The sequence below is a fragment of the Lytechinus variegatus genome, chromosome 1 (assembly GCF_018143015.1).
Source record: "Lytechinus variegatus isolate NC3 chromosome 1, Lvar_3.0, whole genome shotgun sequence".
In the NCBI taxonomy this organism is placed as follows: domain Eukaryota; kingdom Metazoa; phylum Echinodermata; class Echinoidea; order Temnopleuroida; family Toxopneustidae; genus Lytechinus; species Lytechinus variegatus.
This window is the reverse complement of record NC_054740.1, coordinates 39,958,001-39,979,823: the sequence shown is the minus strand read 5'-3', so window position 1 is coordinate 39,979,823 and position 21,823 is coordinate 39,958,001. Positions and strand designations below refer to the sequence as shown.

Here is a 21,823-nt window from a genome sequence, read left to right as displayed (position 1 = left end):
ATAATCAAGAATAAAACAATGCCTTAAATACAATCAATGCAAGTGTAGATTGAAGATCACTGAAGATGAAATCTCATACCCGCTGATATCAGGGTTGCGTCTTACAAAGAGTTGCGATTGATCCGATCAATTGCAACTATGGAAAGCCACCTATAAAATGCATATTTGTTCAAAATTTGTTCTAGACATGAATGTATATCCATAAATTCATTGATTTCTTTATAATATGGTGTGTTCTTCTTTGTTTACAAAGGACATTGTGCAAATTTCCTGTAGAAAGTTATGACACTGATGAATTTCCATAGAGTTAGGATTGATGGGATCAATCGTAACTCTTTGTAAGATAGGCCCCAGAACTGCTAGTGGTTGCCTTAACAACGAGCAGTGTATGCAGGGACAATTTTAGAAAGGGGCTCAGGGCAATTTTGCCCCCCCCCCCCCCTCCAGAAAGAAAATGCTCAAAGGAAAATCCCCACACATATGTTGAAATGTTAAAGCTCATCCCATATATAATTAGGCAGTAGGTTATATAAAAAGTAGCCACTGAAAATGAAAAAAAAGAAAGAAAAGAAATGTCTGAGTATATATGAGCTGGACTCACAGCATAACTAATGGAATATAAAATGCAGTTTTAATGGATTAAGTCATATCTACACTTTCAATACCTTGGAATACATACCAAGTTGATCTAATGTTACCGATCACATGTAGTGTTTTCAATGATACCCATGTGTAAGAATAATTAGATTCTGGAAAGGAAGTGAAAGCTAGTCATGTCACATCCCTTTCAACTTTGGAATTAATTACTCTTGGCTCACACAAATGAATATTTCCATGCTTTTAAAGGGGGAGTGAACTGTATGTGGTCTCTCATTGACTGTGTGTTGTAAATACATTATTCTGGTCCCTGAGACCCGTTGCATAAAACTTTTTGCCATAAAAACTCTGGCAAACAAAATTATGCCATTGAAAATTACACATTGAAAGCTCTGGCAAAAAAAAAATTGGTTTTATGGCAAAAGTTTCATGCAACGGGTCCCCGATATCTACTAATACTACAGAGAATAAGTTGACCTATAATTGCATTTGTATAGAGAAATTAAAATGTTTTGAGCAGAAAAGTAATTGTTTTGCTACTTGGGAACATAATTATTGTGGTATAAATGTATTGAGTAGTTAATTAGCCATGTTACCATGCAAGTGGGTTTATATTACTAGACTACACTAGCATCATGGGTCTGGAAACTGGCCAGGTATGAGTAGTCGAGGACTCGAGATGGCGCTATTGGTTCGTATCTGCTTTAAATATACATGTATATTCAAGGACATCGCAGACAAGAGTTTAACTGGAAACTTCCTTATCAACAGGGACGTAGTCAAGGCAGGCTTTGAGGTCATGTTTTGCCGGCCTTGGCCATGGCCTCGGGATGAGACACATGTACAAAGACTATGGATGAAGGCTATATATCCAGCGGACTCGTGACTCGCGACTACCCGCCTCGACTCCATCCCTGCTCATTATTGCCTGTGCGATCCTCAACAAATAATAGCAATAAAATAATTCTATAAAGCTCATTTCAACTTGTTAGACAACTCCATGTAGTCTATCTACCAGTTCTCCACATCGCATCTCTCTTTTATGACTCGTATAAGATCAGATCGTGGTATTTGTTCCTGCATCAGAGAAGGGAGGAAAACAGAAAGAACAAAATTTACTTGTATGGCGTATATCATAATGATAAAATGACGCCTCTATGGGGTTTACATAGATTTTTTTAAAAGAAAGAAAACAGAACAAAAGTGAATTCATAAAATGTTTTGTAATCGATTTTCACTTGATTGCTCTCAGACAACATTAGATACCGTAATGAAGATTAACGACTGTTTCTTCAATGAAAAGCTCCTAGGAAAAAAAAAGAAATGCCTAAATTTATCTGCCAACTCATATTAAATACCCTCCATATATAGAGTCATACAATAACATAATTCTGTTTCATTACAGAATGAAACAATTGGAGCAATTTAGCTTATATAAAAAGCAGAAACCTAAAAAAATATCATAAAAATAGCTTTTTAATGTAATTTTTAATAAAAATGTAATACAATTTTTTTCCTGGTCACAAACAATCTCTTATTTGTCATTACACAATTTCAAAATGCAAATAAATTATTATACATGTACCAGAAATAGTAGGTATACATATAAATAACATAATATCATTTATAGTATAAATATGAATCAGTGATTTTCAAAAACATCATTAATGGGTATAGATTTACCTCCACCCTTGTTGCAGAATTTCTAAGAGTGACGACACCATCCTTGAGCTCTTGTTCACCTATGACGGCTAGTAGAGGAACACTGTACTTCTCAGCCTGTTGATACTGATCTAACATCTTAGGGTTTTTCTTGTATGACATCTCAGCCTACAAGAATGGGGAAAAGTTTCAATAAATATACTGTTTAAAACTAGAACTATCACTGAAGGTGATTCAAACCCATCTTTGAGTTCTTGTTCACCTATGACGGCTAGTAGAGGAATACTGTACTTCTCAGCCTGTTGATACTGATCTAACATCTTAGGGTTCTTCTTGTATGACATCTCAGCCTACAAGAATGGGGAAAAGTTTCAACAAATATACTGTTTAAAACTAGAACTATCACTGAAGGTGATTCAAACCCATCTTTGAGTTCTTGTTCACCTATGATGGCTAGTAGAGGAACACTGTACTTCTCAGCCTGTTGATACTGATCTAACATCTTAGGGTTCTTCTTGTATGACATCTCAGCCTACAAGAATGGGGAAAAGTTTCAATAAATATACTGTTTAAAACTAGAACTATCACTGAAGGTGATTCAAACCCATCTTTGAGTTCTTGTTCACCTATGACGGCTAGTAGAGGAATACTGTACTTCTCAGCCTGTTGATACTGATCTAACATCTTAGGGTTCTTCTTGTATGACATCTCAGCCTACAAGAATGGGGAAAAGTTTCAACAAATATACTGTTTAAAACTAGAACTATCACTGAAGGTGATTCAAACCCATCTTTGAGTTCTTGTTCACCTATGATGGCTAGTAGTAGAGAAATATTGTATTTCTCAGCCTGTTAATACTGATCTTACATCTTAGGGTTCTTCTTGTATGATATGTCAGCTTAAAAGAATGGGGGAAATTTAAATAAATATACTGTTTAAAGAAATGTCACCCAAAAGTCCCATCAAACGAGAAACTAATCCAACTTTTTGAGTTCAATTCAATGGGGAAGATTGTTTATAGATAATAAACAACCATTTTTCATGGAGCAACGATGTCCCGCATGCTAAACCCTTGCAAATATGGAAAAGGTTGCCCCAGATAATTTGATAAGCTCTGAAACACAATGATATACAACCCAAAATCAAATTCACTTCTGACACAGTCAAATACATTTTCTTGCTGTCTCTCCTACTAGAACAGAAATCTACACCAACCTCTCCAACTCCCATGCATACCTCCTTTCATCGTCATGCTATCTCAAACACTCCTTCAAAGGAATTACATGTATACATAACCAGGTATAAAGATTCAACTGAAGGACGACATCTAAACACTTGAAAAACTAGAGTTTAACAATCCATGGGTTTCACACTTGCTATATTCAGAGAATATAAACCAATGAGCCGCACCCCGACATCGAAATCGGACAATGGAGAGGGGTTGAACTTCACCATTGTCCTTATGAGCCAATCAGAAGAAATATGCAAATGAGGTCATTAACATGTACATATTCCTTCATCACTTTGCATGGGTAGCACTTGTACCCAGCACTACCTCCATGCCAAGAAGCATCAAAATTGGAGTCAGTTTTCTTGGTCAGGTTCACCTTTTTGTGGAGAAATGGTCGAGAGATAAGTGTGCCTTCCAGCACGCTGGGTGGCCCACAAAAAATATAACCCAAACATCATCCAAGCGCAAATCAAATGAGGCCATGAATATTCATATTCATAAAGGGGATTATAAAAAAGACTCACCTTGATATCAGCTGACCATAGTTCATTACATAGTTTCATTCTCTCTTCAAGCATGTTGGGTTGAGCTGAAGCGACCAGGACCTGTGTCTCAATCGTCCTCACAACGTCCTCCGAGAGTTGAGCCTTGGCTTCCATTATGGAGAACACTCTCTCGATACCGATACTAACGCCAACACAAGGTACCTAAAGGCAAATAGGCAAATGATAAAGGAAAAACTTATATCTGTTTACATTTCTTTGCTTTTGGGAAGGCATTGATCCACACTTTGCCACTCTCCACACAGGTACTAAATATGTAATGAGAGGGATGCAAAAGCCTATGTAATGTGTTTAGCAAATCAAGTTTAGCAACTCTCATTGGTATGCTTCACATGGTACGGAGACAATGCATGCAGGGTACGGTGAACAGGATTTCATTTCATTTACTGATTCCACTTTTAAAACAAATATCATAACATACGTAACAAATGTGTTCATAAACATAGTGTATCAATGATAAAATTAAGTATCTAACATAAGTATTTAAGCATAAGGTAGAAAAAAACGAATAGAAATAAAAATAGCAAAATAAAATGGAATTGGAAAACGACCAAAAAGACAGAGGGGGGGGGGTCAAGGGATATAAAGAGTATAAGAAAGAAAGAATAGACAAAAATAATTATAATAATTGTTATTTGCAGTCATCAGTACGATCCAGCATTGTACCTCTCTAAGAGGTATAACTTAAGCTTGTGTTTGAAACAATTGAGAGATGTGCTATCAACCAGTTCGTTATTTAGGCTGTTCCAGAATTTGGGTCCTGTTGTAGTAAAAGTGCTATTAGCAAAAACGGTTCGGATGAAGATATATCTATGAAAATAAAATACTTACTAACCTTTTTGTTCTTGGCATCAAACATGCCCACAAGGTTGTCATAGCGACCACCACCGGCGACGGAACCGACGCCCACCTGTTCCCCCGTCTTGGTCGGTAAGCACTCCGCCCCCTTGAGCACGGCTTCATATATCACACCTGTGTAATAATCCAATCCTCTCGCTAAGCTCATGTCGAAGGATACCTAAAGAAGATAAGATATTGGTGAATAGCTCGACAGCTTTATAATCACTTGCGTCTACTTGTGGTAGATAGTCCACTATCAATCTGGGACCCGTTTCCGAAAGACTCGTTACAATAACAATTGAATAGTGTCTATAACAAATCAGCCAATCAGATTGAAGGATTTCAGTAGCTTTCAACAGTTATTGCAAATTTGTTCTAATGACAAGTTTTATGAAATGGGCACTGGTGTTTTCGTGTGTTTGGTTTACACTACACAAGGCAAGGCGTCAATCCGCACATTGCCACTCTCACCTAGGTGCTAATTGGGTACCGGTAAGAAACAACCGTCATTGTGGTTGTTTTAGCAAGTAAGCGCCTAACAGGCTGCATGAAATGCTATGAATCCAGTGACCAGGTAATGATAATTGTGAAGCGCTTTGAACAGTCGTAGATTGATAAAGCGCTATGTAAATGCCAATAATCATCATTATTATTATTATTCACTTCTAATGGCAACATGTCAAAAGTCTTTTCCCTGTCTTTTAGCAAGAAACCTGTTCTAAAAATGTTGCACATCTTTGCATCGCAGGATTCTCTCATTCCCTATTACTTTCAATTCAATTCAATTGTTTTATTTCCACTTTCAATTTCAATTTCATATTTACAATTATGATACAATTGACATATAAACATATAGTCACATTTGAAGTATATGCAATTGATAACATTACAACATTACAATAGATAATTATCAAATTGAAATACAAATAATTGAAAGGGATGGAGGGCCAACTGAAAAGCAGAGTTTGTATAATGTAGCCCCCCTCCCCCTGATATTGTAATTACATGTTCATAGCAACTGAATTGTTCTTTTGTACAAAAAATATTTACAGTTATGTAATATGTACATTGTAATACAAATCATATGCGTCATATTAAAAACAAGGCAAACGTCAAGCGTTGTCTCGCCTGCATATTGCAGTCATGAAAAGACTGCATGTCAAAACTATGGTATATGACTTCTGTCAGTATATGACTTCAGGCTGTCAGCAGTTTAGGGGGTGAATTGTGGTTCTGACAGTTTACATATGCATTAATGGTTATAGGCCTACTTTATCCCTAGAAAATCAGATAACACTAAGAATGCTGTTAATACTATGAAGCTATAATTATTTCCATGCAAGTAAGGAAATGAATGTTCGCGAAAAAGAATGTAATTGATAATAATGTGAGTAAAATTGTAAAATTAAATTAATTATTAAGGTGTTATAGCAAACCAGGGATGTAACTGGAGTTTTGTATAAAAACCTGAAAATGCGAAGCGGAGCGAGCGAAGCTCTCGCGACTTACGGCCGGGGTCCAGGGGCCCGCTTAAGGGCCCCTGGTGGGGGTCGGGGGGCAAAGCCCCCCTGAAGCCAGAGCATTATTGCACATTTGGGGCCACAGGAGAGGCCATTTCAGGGTTTAAATTGTAAAAAAAATTACCTTTTGTGTAGGTTTCTATAGACTCTTTCTTGCAATGCAATGTTTCAGCTGTTAATTCCGAGTTAAATCAGTCCGAACGAGAGGTTGGCAAACAAAATATGTGCGGCACATGTGCATGTGTTTGTGTGTGGAAATTGCGATCCAGGGTTCACTTCCGCATTCAAGCCAACTCGCGACAGCTCGACCATCAGAATTTCAGACAGCGAGCGTTCTGTGCATTGAATACTGTAATTACGGTCAGTATACACTGTATACTGACCGTAACGTAATCAGAGCGAATTTCTCAGTAGCCGAGATGTCGCGATTCACGTGGCAAGCAAAGCACATGTACAAAACACATTGGCGATCGATCGTCTTTTTTTAGAACGTGCCGATCGTGAAATTTCGAAGGGGCCGGGTTTTCCGGCAACTTTCGAGGGAGGGAAAACCGGAAAAGTTGAGATTTCATGAAAATACCGGAAATCCGGCAATTTCCGGAAAAGTTACATCACTGGCAAACTTATTGTTTGAAAAAATGGAGGAAAGGTTGTGCATGAAAGATAAATAAAAAACTTATTGTGTGTGATTTTTAACCATCTTGCCTTTACTTTAGCAGGAGGGTTTTCTAAATTGATCTGTGTGCATATGATAAGTAAAGGATGCAAGAGTGAAGTACTACAAGCTACAGAAAGTGCCAGTCATGGAAAGTTCATTGACTTTAGGCTTATTCAAATTCGACTCATATTCGAACTTGACCAGTGCCTTCAGGAGATGGACCTCTGGTATGAATTTGGCAATCCTACCTCGAAGACATAAAAAGTCACTATGTGTACAACACAGCACAGTGCCAGTCATGGAAAGTTCATTGACCTTTGACCTTAATCAAATTCAACTCACATTCGAACTTGACCTGCACCTTCAAAAGATGGACCTCTTGTATGAATTTGGTGATCCCCAAAACGCTATAGAAAGTTATTGAATGTACAACACAATTGTTGACGATGACGACGCCAGAAACAGTGATACCGATGTCTCGCTCCGCAGGCGAGACAAAAAATCATACATAGTGTTTACAAATAATTAAAGGTTTCCTGATTTATTTGTTTATGATGAAGTGTGAGGATTGATGATGGAAAGCCGCTTGCAGCATTCCCAACATTCGACAGGTTGCCTTTGTCCAATCATCAGAAAAAACAACGGTAGGCAGATATCTTTATATTGATCAGGTACCTGACTAAAAATAAATGTGTGTAATGTCGCCAAATTAATCCCAACAGATTTTTTTTATCAAATATCGTCATCTTTGGTCATACAGATTCATATAATCTAGAAAGGAGATAAAATTGTCACAGGCTTTCTCTTTTTCTGGAGGGGGGGGGGGAGATTCTCTAAATTTAATAATTAAAATAGGCTAAAACTTTTCATAATCTCCCAATTTGTTTTTCTAATCCTTTGGCAAAATCACCATAATTTCTCTAAAACAATCCACTGTATCCTCAGCATTCTGCATAGTGGATCTGGTAATTTATTAGTTGCATTATATTATTCATTATAATTATTAATTGTTTTGATAAAATTCAATCAGTGTAATCTTACCTTGTCAAGCACGCCAAAGATCTCGCAGTACTTGAGTAGTAGTCTCATAGCTTCCAGACCTTGTTTAGCAGACTTGTTATCCTTGAGAGCTGATTCATTCAATAGTTTATCAACCAGTTCTTGACCACCTTTGGATGAAGAAAAGGAATAAAACCTGCCTAAAGTGTGGGGCTTCATGGTACACCATGCAAGAAAATAAAATTACATAGGACTTTGGAGCAATTTTTAGCCTCCAAATGCTTAAAAGAACCCTGAAAAATTCTCATTTACTACAATGTTGAAGCTTGTCCAATGTTGCAGTCTAGGTACTAGCTTGTGAAAAGTTTTTTTTTTTCCAAACACTAAGTTTACTTTTGTGGGCATGTTTTCAGGACCAAACTTATGACCACAAAATAATAAACTGCATAAGGAGGAGATTCCATACTGATTCATTTCTTCGCAAACCTTCAGAAGTTAACTATCTAAAGCTCGAGTAAGAAGCCAATAATAAGACAAGAATCACACTATAATCATGGCACGGCCCTGGTGCCAGTCTGACAGTCTAAGACCTGTATAACCCGCTATTGAAAAATAAACCTTATAATACCAAAATTAATGAGTCTGCCATATCCAGTATAACATCTTTGGGAAGAATAAAAAGTCTGAGGAAGTGAAGATGAACAGACAGTCAAATAGTTCAATGAATTATATAATTCAAGTGATTGGAGCAGATTGTTAAGGATTGACAGAGTCACAAATGTGTAAATAATAATAATAATAATAATTGGCATTTATACAGTGCATATCAAAAAAAAGTTCACATTTAGAAAAAATCCTGTAAAATTATACATTTGTAATATCCTGAAGATTTTCCACATTTTAACATGAGTACAGATCAATTTAAGCAAATGACGATATAACTGTCGAAAAATATTTCCACTTGAGTGAGTACCATTTAATTTTGAAAAGTTAGTGAAAAATGATTTGCGCAGAACTTTGAAACAGTTATGCGAATAAAAGTAGACCTTAATCATGAAAAACACGTTGAATTTAGCTAGTTAAATTGATTAATATCTTTTACCTTTTTTACTTGTTTCCTTGCCCAAAACACTTCGAAGAGTGCATTGCGCTCCACCCCACTCCCCCACACACCGAGGCCATTGTGACAATATTTGCTTTACACTGAGCTTTACATGAAATGGCCTAGGCTTTGATTTTCATTTTGTTAATCATTGTCAAGGTTGGAAAAGGTGTGGAGAAACAAATATTAAATAAAAAATGAAATGTAAACCCACTTTAAATGATAAAAACTTAGTGAAAAAATGCTGGAGATGTCTGAAATAAACTTTTGCTCACATTCAGTTATATCCTCAGATCCACCTGGTACAAAAAGGGTTAAGGCTGTGCTTACTAAGTGTTAAAATTTCAATTTGGGTGGCAAAAATTGTTACAAAATGCTTGATTGTATCTGTTTTATTTCAATTGACTAAAAGTGCAAGGGAAATGAATGAGAAATGTTTTGCAGGGTAAATTTGATTTCGCCCTTTCCCCTTGACATAGGGTGAAAACTAGCATTTCTGAGCAAACAGATTTCTGCGAGCTTTACAAAAATGGACAGTGCACACTCAAGTGTAACATTCTGTCAAAACTTTTACTTTCATTGGATAGATGAGACCCAAACCTAAGATTTTATGTTAAAAAATGACCCACATGTTGTATATTTTTTAATTCCCAGGGCTTTTTCAAAGTGTACACTTTTTTTGATACGCACTGTATAGCGCTTTATCAATCTGCGACTGTTCAATGTGCTTCACAATTATTATTACCCGGTCACTGCATTCATAGCATTCCGAGCAGCCTGTTAGGCGCAAACTTGCTAAACCAACCACAATGATGGTTGTTTCCTACCGGTACCCAATTAGCACCTGGGTGAGAGTGGCAAAGTGTGGATTGACACCTTGCCAAAGGGCGCTAGGCCATGGTGGGAATCGAAAACACGACCCTCTGATTACAAGGCGAGAGTCAGAACCGCTACACCACGGCGCTTCCACAAGTTAGAGATCAGCCCAAAAAAGAACAATTATCCTACTAGGGATGCCAGTTGGAATTGATCTGAGGGCCTGAAAATCACCCATACAGTCCGACCTCTCTTATCCGGCCTCCCCTTATCCGGGTCTCTCTATTATCCAGACGCACACTTGCCGAGATTTTTTTTTTTTTTTATCTAGTACCGTTACATGAGGAAATGAGATTTCAATCTAAACTCAATCCTATACGTAAACTCACTTTGATTACATATTTCCCAACATAAGTCACCCTACACTAAACATATTTTTCATGAAAATATCTCACCCAGAGCTGCCAAGTTGTATTTTGCATTTTCAGTATTCTTATCCCCCAAAATCAGTATTTTGACCAAAAAATCCGTATTTTTACCATGAGATAAGTATGCATACATAATGGCAAAGTTCGATCACTACTTACATTATTGGCATGCCTACATTATTTTGCGCCCCACACCGTCGTACACGAGACCGAAAGCTTCAGTCTAGATTTTGGTTGTTCCGCTGAACTGCGTTGGCTGACTCACCAATACATAGACTGAAAAATTTGGAGGCCCATACGTACAGACAACGTATTAGCAGTAATGTTAGATCTAACATTCGACGGAAACCTGTTTTTTCCGATCGTTTTTTGCACATAAAATCATACAATATCACATTATGAAAAAGAGATTGCATCCATATTTACGGAAAAATGTAGGAAATTCAGAAATATCGTACCTTAGACCGCAGTTACGGCTAATTCGTTTCAAATTATGATCGAAACATCGTCATCTTCGATCCTTCCGTCGGTCAACGTAAGTTGCCATCTTGGATGATGTCATCATCCTTACAGACGTATTTACCAGTCGCAAAATATCGCGATTTGAGCCGCTGCTATGCGCTTGTAAACTACGTGCGTGCGCTCGGAACTTGTCACCCGCAATGATTCGCCAGGATGCGCGTTTCCGTTTTACACCCTGGCGAAGGCATTTTCCGGAAAAGTAGCCAAAAAGCGACTAGTGAAGAGTCTACACACGTCGCTGGTTGCATGCAGCGTGCGACACAGGCGAGTCCACCACCGCATGCAATTTGCAGTTACTGATCAGAGCAAAGAGTTCCTCGGCACTTCATGTACATAGAGAGCGGCAGTCAGGAGTGAAATCCGAACATGCTTTTGCAGTCGCGTTGTTTATGATAGTTTTTTTTATAGAAATAAATTATTAACTAAATGAATAGAATGACAGACAAAATCAAAATAAACAGATACTTATAATGGAAAGACAAATTGAAATTTGATGGATTGATACACTTAGAAGCTGCCGAAAGATAGATATAGAAGACTGATTAGAGACAAGATAGACAGATAGATAGATAGAAATAGAGAGAGAGAGAGAGGTGGATAGATAGATAGAAAGAGAGAGAGAGATGTTGTAGATAGAAATATGGACGGACAAAGAGAAAGAGAGAGAAATGCTAGAGAGGGAGAGAGATAGAGAATTTGAGAGACAGATAGATGGATGGATAGAGAGATTTGAGATAGATAGATGTTAGATAAAGAATGAGAGAGACAGAGAAGATTATTAGATAGATAGATACTGCAGTTACATAGATAGATAGAGATAGAATTTGAGAGATAGATATATAGACAGATAGAGAGAAAGACAGACATCAGCAAGTCGGCAAGGCAAATGATCAAACCTGGAAAGTATAAGCTCATGCAGCTGCATTTGCAAGACAGTACGGTATGTTCTGCGGATAACGTCGGTGTGGACTTTGGATCGCGCGCCCAGCTGATAATGTAAGCAAACGTAGACGTAGACTCTTCACTAGTCGCTTTTTAGCTACTTTTCCGGAAAATGCCTTCGCCAGGGTGTAAAACGGAAACGCGCGGCCCGGATATCGAAAATTCTAATCGGAAAGCCTTGATGAAAGCATAACTCATTGAACGTAGAGGGCAGCAACACACGGAATACCTTTTCTTCTCTAATTTGTTTTTTCCCGTATTTTATCATGAAAAAGCGTACTGCCGTATTTTAAATTGATTTCCGTATGAAATACGGAAAAATCGTACTACTTGGCAGCTCTGCTCACCCAAATCACCAAAAGAACTTTAGGAATGATAATTTCCAGTAAATCAGGGTGCAGCGCAAACATTTCATCACGTTTCTCTTTTTGCTTCGCGGGAAAAACAACACATGTCTTGCTAGCTAACTTTAGGCCTTGATACAGACAGCACCATCTACCATGTTTGAGCCTACAGTCAGTGTAACAATGGCTGACATTGCAAAGCTGCGATACCCACCACAATGATCTCATTTTAAAACTTGGTTTCATCGAGTCATTCTTTTTCTTTCGAGGTATGCTCGATGTATACCTCAGTCATTTCAGCAGGTGAATTATCCAAGAGTTTTTGCCATCGATCGATTTCATTTCCATAAAAACACTGCCTATAATTTGCACTGACTCTGCAGTGAATATTGTCTGTACCATACGCCCACTACACCGGCGGTGGCCTGGGGAGGCAGCCGGCATCGCAGCTGTGTGTATTTAATATTGGGTCTCCCAGATCCGGATAAATCCCTTATCCAGATTGGTGCTGGTCCCAACGTGTCCGGATAAGAGGTCGGACTGTAATACAATATTTTGTACACAAAAGTACTAAAACTATGGCCTGAAAATAAATGGCCAGAGCCTAAATTCAGGCTTTTGCCTGAAAACTGGCATCCCTGTCCTACGATTAAAATCATTTCCTTACCATTTTGTTGGACAAAGACACCGATCCTGTCAGCTGCCACCGGATCAATTCCTTTCTCATCTATCATTTCAGCTCGCACATCTTCCCAGAAAGTCTGATAAAAGATACCGATAAAAAATCTACCCTTATATGAATTTGAAACTATTCATGTGAATTAAAGTGGAAACTATCTCCATCAGGGACATGTTGACAACCAGCACCTGCCGCACAGAGACGTTGTCAGTGCTAATAATGCGCAAACAGAGGCCCTGTTACAGCCGGTGATGTTGCAGCGATGCCTAACGACAAACAACACATTATTTACATCTTGGATCAAAGTTTTACATCAAACATCTGAAAGATACTACTGGGCATGTTGTTAAGCTCTTGTTAGTGCTCACAATGCTCATGTGTGACGGATGCTGTATTACGGCTATAGCGAGCTTTAGCAGGTTTATCTCAAGAGAAACATTATATTTATTTGGAAATCACTGTGGCAAAAACATTATGCGATCCATACACCCTTTGTAAAGCTTTAGTGAAGGGTAAATAATGTGAATTAGACTCGCATAGCAGCAAATATTACAATATTAGAAAGTGAGATAGACATCGAATTTTTTTCTTTCAACTGCCGACTCTATGTTCTTAAATACCTAGCAACCTCTCTCGGCTAAACCATAAATCAAGCAATTTTTTGAAAATTTATAATAGGAATGGGGGGGGGGGCATTTGAATAATAATTCTTTGCAGGGGAATATTTTTCTGATAATATCTCTAAATACGAAAACAATTTGAAAGCTCATACAGATTTTCTTCATCTACCCTTAAATTGAACTATAACTGTGGGGGCATCACGGTTTACTTGTTACTACTCTCGTCTTTCAGTCAGTGGGACGTGGGTTCAAATCCCAGCCATGGTGTGTTTTCCTTCAGCAAGAAATTTACCCACATTGTGCTGCACTCAACCCAGGTGAGGTGAATGGGTACCCGGTAGGATTAATTCCTTAAGGGCACTGAGGGCTGGAAGGCAGCACGAGCTAAAGCCGAGATAATAAAAATAAAAACGTGCCTCGAAATAGATTATTTCTAGATATATGGCTATATCTTCAGGACTATTATTATACTACACTCTAACGATATGAATGAGTGTTTATTTACCTTGTCGAGCTTGTCAACTGCTGAACATGCCATCCTAAACTTATCTTCTGGTACACCGCATGCTTCAAACATTCCATCCAATATCTGCCTGTGATTTACCTTCAAAAGAAATCATAATAGTTCACTTCACAAGATGTTGCCAAGTTTAAGATCAATGCAAAATGTTAGACTTTAATGATTAGCTTATAGTTTGATTATTTTTGTTACAAGGTAGACAATGTATACAAACATGTATAATAAATTTTTTATTTTTTGGTTATAAAAAAATAAAAAGTGGACAGTGGGGACATGACATCACCATACCCATTTATTGTTAGATTAATGATGGCACAACTGCATGAAAAATATTGCTCCAACCCCCATTCACAGAGAGCAAGACCTCTGAAAGACTGCTGTAAGCCCATGAAACTTGCTTGATCTTTCAAAGGTCTTTCAATGAACTTTTAAAGATCTACAAGGTCTTTCATAACTCATGATTGATCTTTCAGTGATCTTCGTGGTCTCCAAGACGTTTTGAAACTGTTCAAAACAGTCTTTCAGGAGAGTGGTCTTTAGGCGATCACTTGATGTACTTTAACAGTTCTTATTTATAGTCTTTATGATCTTTTTACAGTCTCTGAAGATTTTTTTGTGTGGAGATCACTGAAAGACACATGAGAGATCATTAAGAGATCATGGAAAGATCATTGAAAGACCAGGCAAAGTCCATGGAGAGAATTCTAAAAGATCACTTGTTGCATAACATATCTCGGAAAGACAATTGAAAGATCTCTATATGTATCGATTGCTTTACTGAGTTCTCTGAAGGGTCTTTCAGAGCCATTCCACAGAGCTGACAAATTTCAGTGATCTTGGAGACTGCTGGAAGACTTTGCCAATTTTGGGTCTTTCAAAGGTCTCCCTTCTGCAGAATGGGAGCCTTAGACTTTAAGAATCATGATTTTAATCAGATGTTGATGGAATTCTCATTACTTTGCTCACTGAATTCGACATTTTTATTATTTTTTTTAGATATAATTTTCATCCTAGAGTACCCCTTTGATCTCTACTAATATTCTATCAAAAATGTTTAATGAAAAACCTAGACCAGGGATTCTCAAATGGTGGCGCGCACACCACTTGTGGTGCACCGAGTCTTCTGGAGTGGTGCGTGGGAGCCAGTAAGAAACAAAAATAGAAAATACAAGGTTGATCTACTATTAATCTGGAATTGAGGTCTGATCATTATATTACAAAGGGAAAATAAAAACTCAGCTCTTTTTGAAATCTAAATGCTATTTCATTTCCTCTGATGTTGTGTAATCTAGCATTGATAACCCCTATTGTGGAGTATCTATTTAATGTATTCATTTACGATTGGTACAAAGACTAAGTACATAATATGTGAACATAGATTTGTGAACAGTGCTTCTTTAATAACAATTATAATCATAATTACGTTTTATTTACTCAGGGTAGCCATTTCAGTTAGGGAACTGCAGCGGGCCCTGCATTTCCATGTACTACCCTTCTCCAATCTAAATGCTGAGCGCCAAGCAGAAGGTTCCATTCTTGTATATATTTTTTGCATGACTCTTTTGGGGTTCGAACCCACGGCCTCACGGTCAGGAGACTGACGCTCTACCACTGATCAACATACCCGGTTTGCTTTTCAAAAACCACACTCATCAAGAACAAAATGATACAGAAACATAATAATTAACACTAATTGAGCAAGTCACTTATCATTTTTTTAAATAAATTGTGTAGTATGTTGGTATTTTTATATCTTCTATTGATTGAGAACCCCTGTCGGCCATTTAAAAGGCTTTCTTCCTAAGCCCTTAAGGTGGTCTTGCACCCCCCCCCCATACCACAATGTTTCGCTCTTCGTGTGTTGGATAGTGGAGCAGTCCAGATTCTTAACAAGAAATTTGGCGCTTCAATAAAATTAATTGAGAATGGCTGACCTAGACTCTGGAGGGAAAAATCACTGGTTCATCAGGGGAGCATTTTATTAGAATTTTTAGTTATCAGATCTGACTACTTTCTTTGATTGGATAAGAAGCTCAGTTTCTATGGTAACTGTCGGGTAAAACAGGATTTGTCAGATGAAACATCCGACAAGTCCTTTCATGAATTACGCCTTAGAAAGATGCTTCCTCAGCCGAATCAACTTCCTTTTTATTATCCCATTTCAGAGAAGTTAAGAATACACCTACCTTGATAACGAAGTCTCCTAATTTGAGGTTTGTAAGGATCTCATGGACGATCTTTACACACTCGGCATCAGGTATCATGGCATCGTACTGACCAGCGATGTCAAAATCCTAGGATGTAACATGATTTACAGGTTTGTCAGTATACAAATACATGTACAGATATCGACTGCTCAAGAAAGCATTATTTTAATAATAAAACCTTATGCCCGAAAGTGATCTTGAGATTATACCTTATTATAGGGAAAACATAATAGTTTTGACAATTGCACGATTGAAAGAGCAGTCAATATTCATTACATATATATATATATATATATATACATAATTCCAAAATATTGGTGGCTACTTATATAGTGCACAGGTCCACCTTTTTGGTGCTCATGGTGCTTTAAACAAGGCAAAAGCAATTTTGTGTCTTGCCCACATATGAAAATAACCAGAAATATTGTGATTTGCGAGGGCACGCAAGAGAATTATATCGAAACTTCATTGTGAAATGACTGGGATGGAATAACAGTTGTCATGAGTGCCTTGCAAGTAAACTTTAATGTTGACCTGAAAATGACCTTTGACCTTACCATGTGACCTCCGACTGCAGCATAACATGCAGGTCGCTTAAGTACATCTACCATCCAAGTTTTGTTAAAAAGTAACTTACGGTTGCGGAGTTAGATGTCATAAGAGAGTCTTGCATGTAAACTTTAACGTTGACCTCAAAATGACCTTTGACCTAACCATGTAACCTCCAACTGCAGCATAACATGCAGGTCCCCCAAGTCCATCTACCATCCAAGTTTGGTTGAAAAGTGACTTACGGTTGCGGAGTTAGGTGTCATAAGAGTCTTGCATGTAAACTTTAACGTTGACCTGAAAACGACCTTTGACCTTACCATGTGACCTCCAACTGCAGCATAACATGCAGGACCCCCAAGTCCATGTACCATCCAAGTTTGGTTGAGAAGCGACTTACGGTTGTGTGTCATTAGGTTTGTGACGGACAGACGACATTTGGATCCCTAAGTCTCGCCTTTACCTCTGGTGGCCGAGACAAAGAATGAAAACTTCTGAAACATTTGGGAGAAAGGGGAAAGGGAAGAGAGGGGAGGAGTGGGAAATTTATACTTACACATTGGTAGAATTCTCTATATCTTCCTCTGGTCATTGCAGGGTTATCTCTCCTATAAACCTTTGCTATGTGATATCTCTTGATCTTGGCAATCTTATTCATTGCCACATAGCGAGCAAACGGAACCTGAATCACCCAGTTAAAGATAAATGCCAGTTGTGGTTACGATCTCTTTTTACAGAATCTAATATAATGACCACCCAGGTGTCTGTTTGTATGAATAAAAAATATGTGCCAAAGGATTCTGGAAGAAATTGTGTAATTGCTGAGAAATAAGCAAAATAAGCGCGGATTCGGTCACTTCCGTTGGGTCTTTATTCCAGCAATAATAATACACTGTCCCACATGTGCCTATCTGTGTTGGCGATCTTCAATGTGATCGTTTTTCAGCTTAGATTTTATGATTTCACAAAGTTCAGTTTATGTAACTGTACCCTATCTAGATCCACGATGATATAGTAATACTTAACCTTGGTTTTACAGACTTTCTCATGAAATCAGTGTTTTACTGCAACTACTTTCATTTAGCTTTAAGGATTCTAAAGGTTAGAAACGTTTCTGTTAATTATACATGTACGTTCAACATAGAGCATTGTGGTCTATTTGTTCTGCCTTCTGTCACAGAAGGTCGTAAGTTTGAATCCCAGAGGTGAGGTGAATGGGTACCTGGCAGGATTTATTCATTGAATGTACTAAACGCCTTCAACCACATATGAAACTTAAGCCTATATAGGCAACTACATAAAGATAACCAACACTTCATAAATGTTATATTATTATTATCCATAGGCAACGTACAAATCTCAATTGCATATCAATTTGCTGAGCGCTGAAAGCCCTTTTACAAATTAATCAAAAAATATATTTCTATTTCTTTCTACGAGCAGTGAATTTTATTTTGAACCCCTTTTCCAGAAAATACAAAAACAGACCAACCTTTGAGTGTTATCAAACTCTAAACAGAATCTGTATTTTTTTTAATACCTAAACAGACGGGGGGGGGGGGGGGGAATCATTACCAATAAATAATCTATAAAACTTAAAGTCAAATTACAAAAAATTCTCATAAATAATGAATTATGCTACTTTATGAATAAAATCAAAGGTTTGATCCATTCAGCTTATTATTACAGCATCAAAACTCATAGGCCCATATTCTGATGTAAGGTTTAACTTAGACCATGGTCTAAATCTGTGCTAAAATTAAGGGGAGCAAACAATTCAAAAATTCTGTTTGTATTATTAATTTTTTATGTATACTATTTTTGTTTCCTTTTGCTTTCATAATGAAGAAAAATACTTCAGTTATCATTCCCAGACAATTATGAACAATATGGGTGTCATACAAGTTCATAAACTGAATGTGTACTGTTAGGGATTTGTACCCCAATTGGCTCTCGATAGTTAAACCACAACTTTAAACCAGGGTTTAATTAAACCCGAGTTTAGAATATGGGCCATAATATATATTTTCAAAGACTCTTAAAGATGAAAAGGATACAGTGAGATCATATCTGAGTGAGAGGAGTTCCCCTCCTTGGTCTTTCAGATCGTAGATGAGCTTGGAGTCTTCCCCGTACTTCCCTGTCAGGGTTTCCTTCAGCTCAAAGACCGGTGTGTCGATGGTCTCGGCTCCATGGCGTTTGAAGGTATCTATGATCACCTTGAAAACACCCTCTCTGATTGCCATCTGCCTGGGTGTGTAATCCCTGGTACCCTGGTTTCACAAAAAATCAAATAAAATCCAAAAACAAAATGACATCACATAATTAGCAAGTGGAATCTGATCAGCACTGTATTCTCAATTTTTCAAAGTATGATATTTTCAGTTTTATGCAAAATGTACACAAACATTTTCCAAAAGCTTAAATACCAATATATGATTTACTCTTATATATTTTCATTTTGTATATTCTAATTTTCAAAAATAGAATAACAATCAATGTTCATAACAGCAAAATATTTCCTACCTGGTTTAAAAAGTTTAATTTTCCACTCAACCATATAACATCACTTCTACAATGTAGTACATGTATATGTCCCAAAGCAAAGAAAAAGTGAATAGTCCAGTACTGCGCAGAATGTTCCCTCCTATACTAAAAGTAGCTCATTCCCTTTATATACAAGTTAATGTGGTATAGTCCACCTGGAATCATTCTAGGGGTATTGCAGCAAGTTGGTCCATCAAAAGGAGAAGGGGGGGGGGGGGGGGGGAGCTTTTGGATCCCATTATGAATAACAATACAAGTAAACTGACACACATGGGGAACATTTCATGAAGAGAATTAACAGTGATTTTAAACACCTAATTTGCTTTCAGCCAATCAGATGCTAGGATTTCTAGAAGCTTATAACAATAATCAGTGAAAATCACCGACTACTTGTTTCATGAAACGCTCCCCAGTTGTCTAGATCTTAAACCAAATAACTTCTATGGGGGTAGGTTTCCCTACCCCCTTATTAAAACATTTTCCCTTTCCTGATCCCACACCCATCAATGCCCATTGTTACGGTAACCGTCCTTGAATACGGGAAAGGCGGAGTCCAAAACTTCTCTGAATTTCTCAGGCAGGGAGAAATAAGCTTGCATCATTAGGGCCATTCACACTAAAGGAAACTTTCTATCTCATCTTTACTGTTTACACGCAGTGAGTGTTCCCACATAGTGAAAAATCATGAGAAATACGAGCAAGAACCCCTTGATTGCAAGCACTCTTAAGATTGACCCCGATAATTTCATGGAGCTTAATAATCAATCAATATGATTATGCGCTGTGCATCATGGGATATCAAAAATATAAGATGTGCATGAGGATTCACATCCAGAGCTTGTCAAATGATTCTGAAAAAAAATCGCAAGAACAGCGAGTTGAATAATATATTTTCTGCCACATCCACACACCCAAAAAATAATTCCTATTTATTTGCATGGCTATGTGAAGATCATTTTGCAAATTTCACTTTTTCCTCAGTGTGTGAACGCCACTATCATTGTTGAAAGTAGTTTTGAGTGAACTGGCAGTGGTCCAAAATAATAGGATCAATGTCGGGTCAACATGTAATAGTGCCATTGACTGACAATAGCCCTAGGCCCCGCAACACAAAGGTTAGTGATTAATTGCAAAATGAAATGGCCTATCAAGATCATCGCTCATAGGTCATAGATATTCCATTCACTTTTCACGTCTCAGGCCCAACTAACAAATGATAATAATTGTAATAATGACAATGTAGAGGTATTGTTGCCAAGTGGATAAGTCTCCACACTTTGAACAAGGTCCAGGGTTCAAATCCAACCATGACTCTCCTGTCCATTGGCAAGGCGTTTATCCACATATGAGTTGGGGATGTCATGGTCGAGTGGTTAAGACTCATGTCTTTCAATCAGAGGGATATGGGTTTGATTCCCGGCCATGGCATTTTTCCTTCAGCTAGAAATTTACCCACATTGTGCTGCACTCAACCCAGGTGTGAGAGATGGGGACTGGGTAATACCTTATAAAAAGTTATTTATTATCCGATTTTGATCAAATTTTCAGCATTTTGCTCGATTTATTGAGATATAAATATTCCCAGCCCGGACCATCCCTTTAAAGCTTGTGTATAGTTTTGGTAAATCCACCAAAATGCACCTACATGTATCACTATTCCAATTCACTGCTAGCTAATATGAATGGATATGCCCTATAACAGTTATGATGTGGAGGATATGAAATGAAAATGTGTTTTACAGGATAAATTTTGCGATTTTACATGGAAATTTAAACTTGATCGGGTCACCCGATCAAATTGAAATATCTGTGTTTTTGTCTTCAATTAAATCCTATTCCAAATCATGGAATGGGCTAAAACTTTCAAGATATGTTTTTTGTCTGTAACTTTTCGATATCTAATCACTAAATTTATAAGATAAGTGCTTGAATGCCCATTTTTTAATTTAAAACAAGCATCGCCGAGAGGGGGCGCTATATATCCAAGATTTTAATATTTGAAATTTTCTCAGAGAAGTGCAGTTGGAAAAATATCTAACGGTCTCTACGCTTCAGTAAGACTGCCATATTAGATGATATTCGATTATCAATCACATTATTGACCCTTTACCAAAGCTATACACAGGCTTTAAGCACCCAGCCATGGTCACAGTGCTAAAGCCAGGGTAATACTATGCAGCGCTTAGAAACACTTTGTTAAGAGATACATGTAGATAATGTTGCATATTATTATTAATAAACAAGACCATCTGAATATCAAATATCATACCTTTGCAGTTTTGAGGACATATTTCTGAGTAGGTCCATCTCCTAGCTGCGCCTTCAAATCTAACAGTTTATTAACCTCTTCTTTGATCTGCAAACAGGAGACAAAAAACATGTGAGGAAGAAATGGACATCACATAGTTTTAATGATTTGATATATTAAAGGATACACCAACAAAAATAAATGTGTGTTTTTACTGGCTGTTCTCCAT

The 21,823-nt window shown here is 37.5% G+C and overlaps 1 protein-coding gene across 4 annotated transcripts in view; it reads right to left on the bottom strand.

Moving 5' to 3' along the window:
• Positions 1-524: 524 nt before the first annotated feature.
• Positions 525-21,823, bottom strand: part of LOC121413892 (histidine--tRNA ligase, cytoplasmic-like) — a 35,445-nt gene continuing 14,146 nt past the window's right edge. For 3 of the 4 annotated variants that reach the window (XR_005969785.1, XR_005969783.1, XR_005969784.1), the window contains exons 2-12: positions 21,616-21,702; positions 18,857-19,072; positions 17,356-17,481; positions 16,230-16,337; positions 14,029-14,127; positions 12,892-12,985; positions 8,113-8,240; positions 4,889-5,071; positions 4,015-4,197; positions 2,522-2,973; positions 2,280-2,339 (exon numbers count right to left, since the gene is read on the bottom strand). Coding sequence is in view for 1 of the 4 variants with exons in the window: in XM_041606889.1 (XP_041462823.1) it covers positions 1,609-1,674; positions 2,281-2,427; positions 4,015-4,197; positions 4,889-5,071; positions 8,113-8,240; positions 12,892-12,985; positions 14,029-14,127; positions 16,230-16,337; positions 17,356-17,481; positions 18,857-19,072; positions 21,616-21,702 (1,437 nt within the window). In the remaining 3 variants the exon portion in view is untranslated. Of the gene's footprint in view, positions 1,675-2,279; positions 2,428-2,521; positions 2,974-4,014; positions 4,198-4,888; positions 5,072-8,112; positions 8,241-12,891; positions 12,986-14,028; positions 14,128-16,229; positions 16,338-17,355; positions 17,482-18,856; positions 19,073-21,615; positions 21,703-21,823 lie in introns of those variants that run through there. The other variant, XM_041606889.1, reaches the window with a different exon arrangement.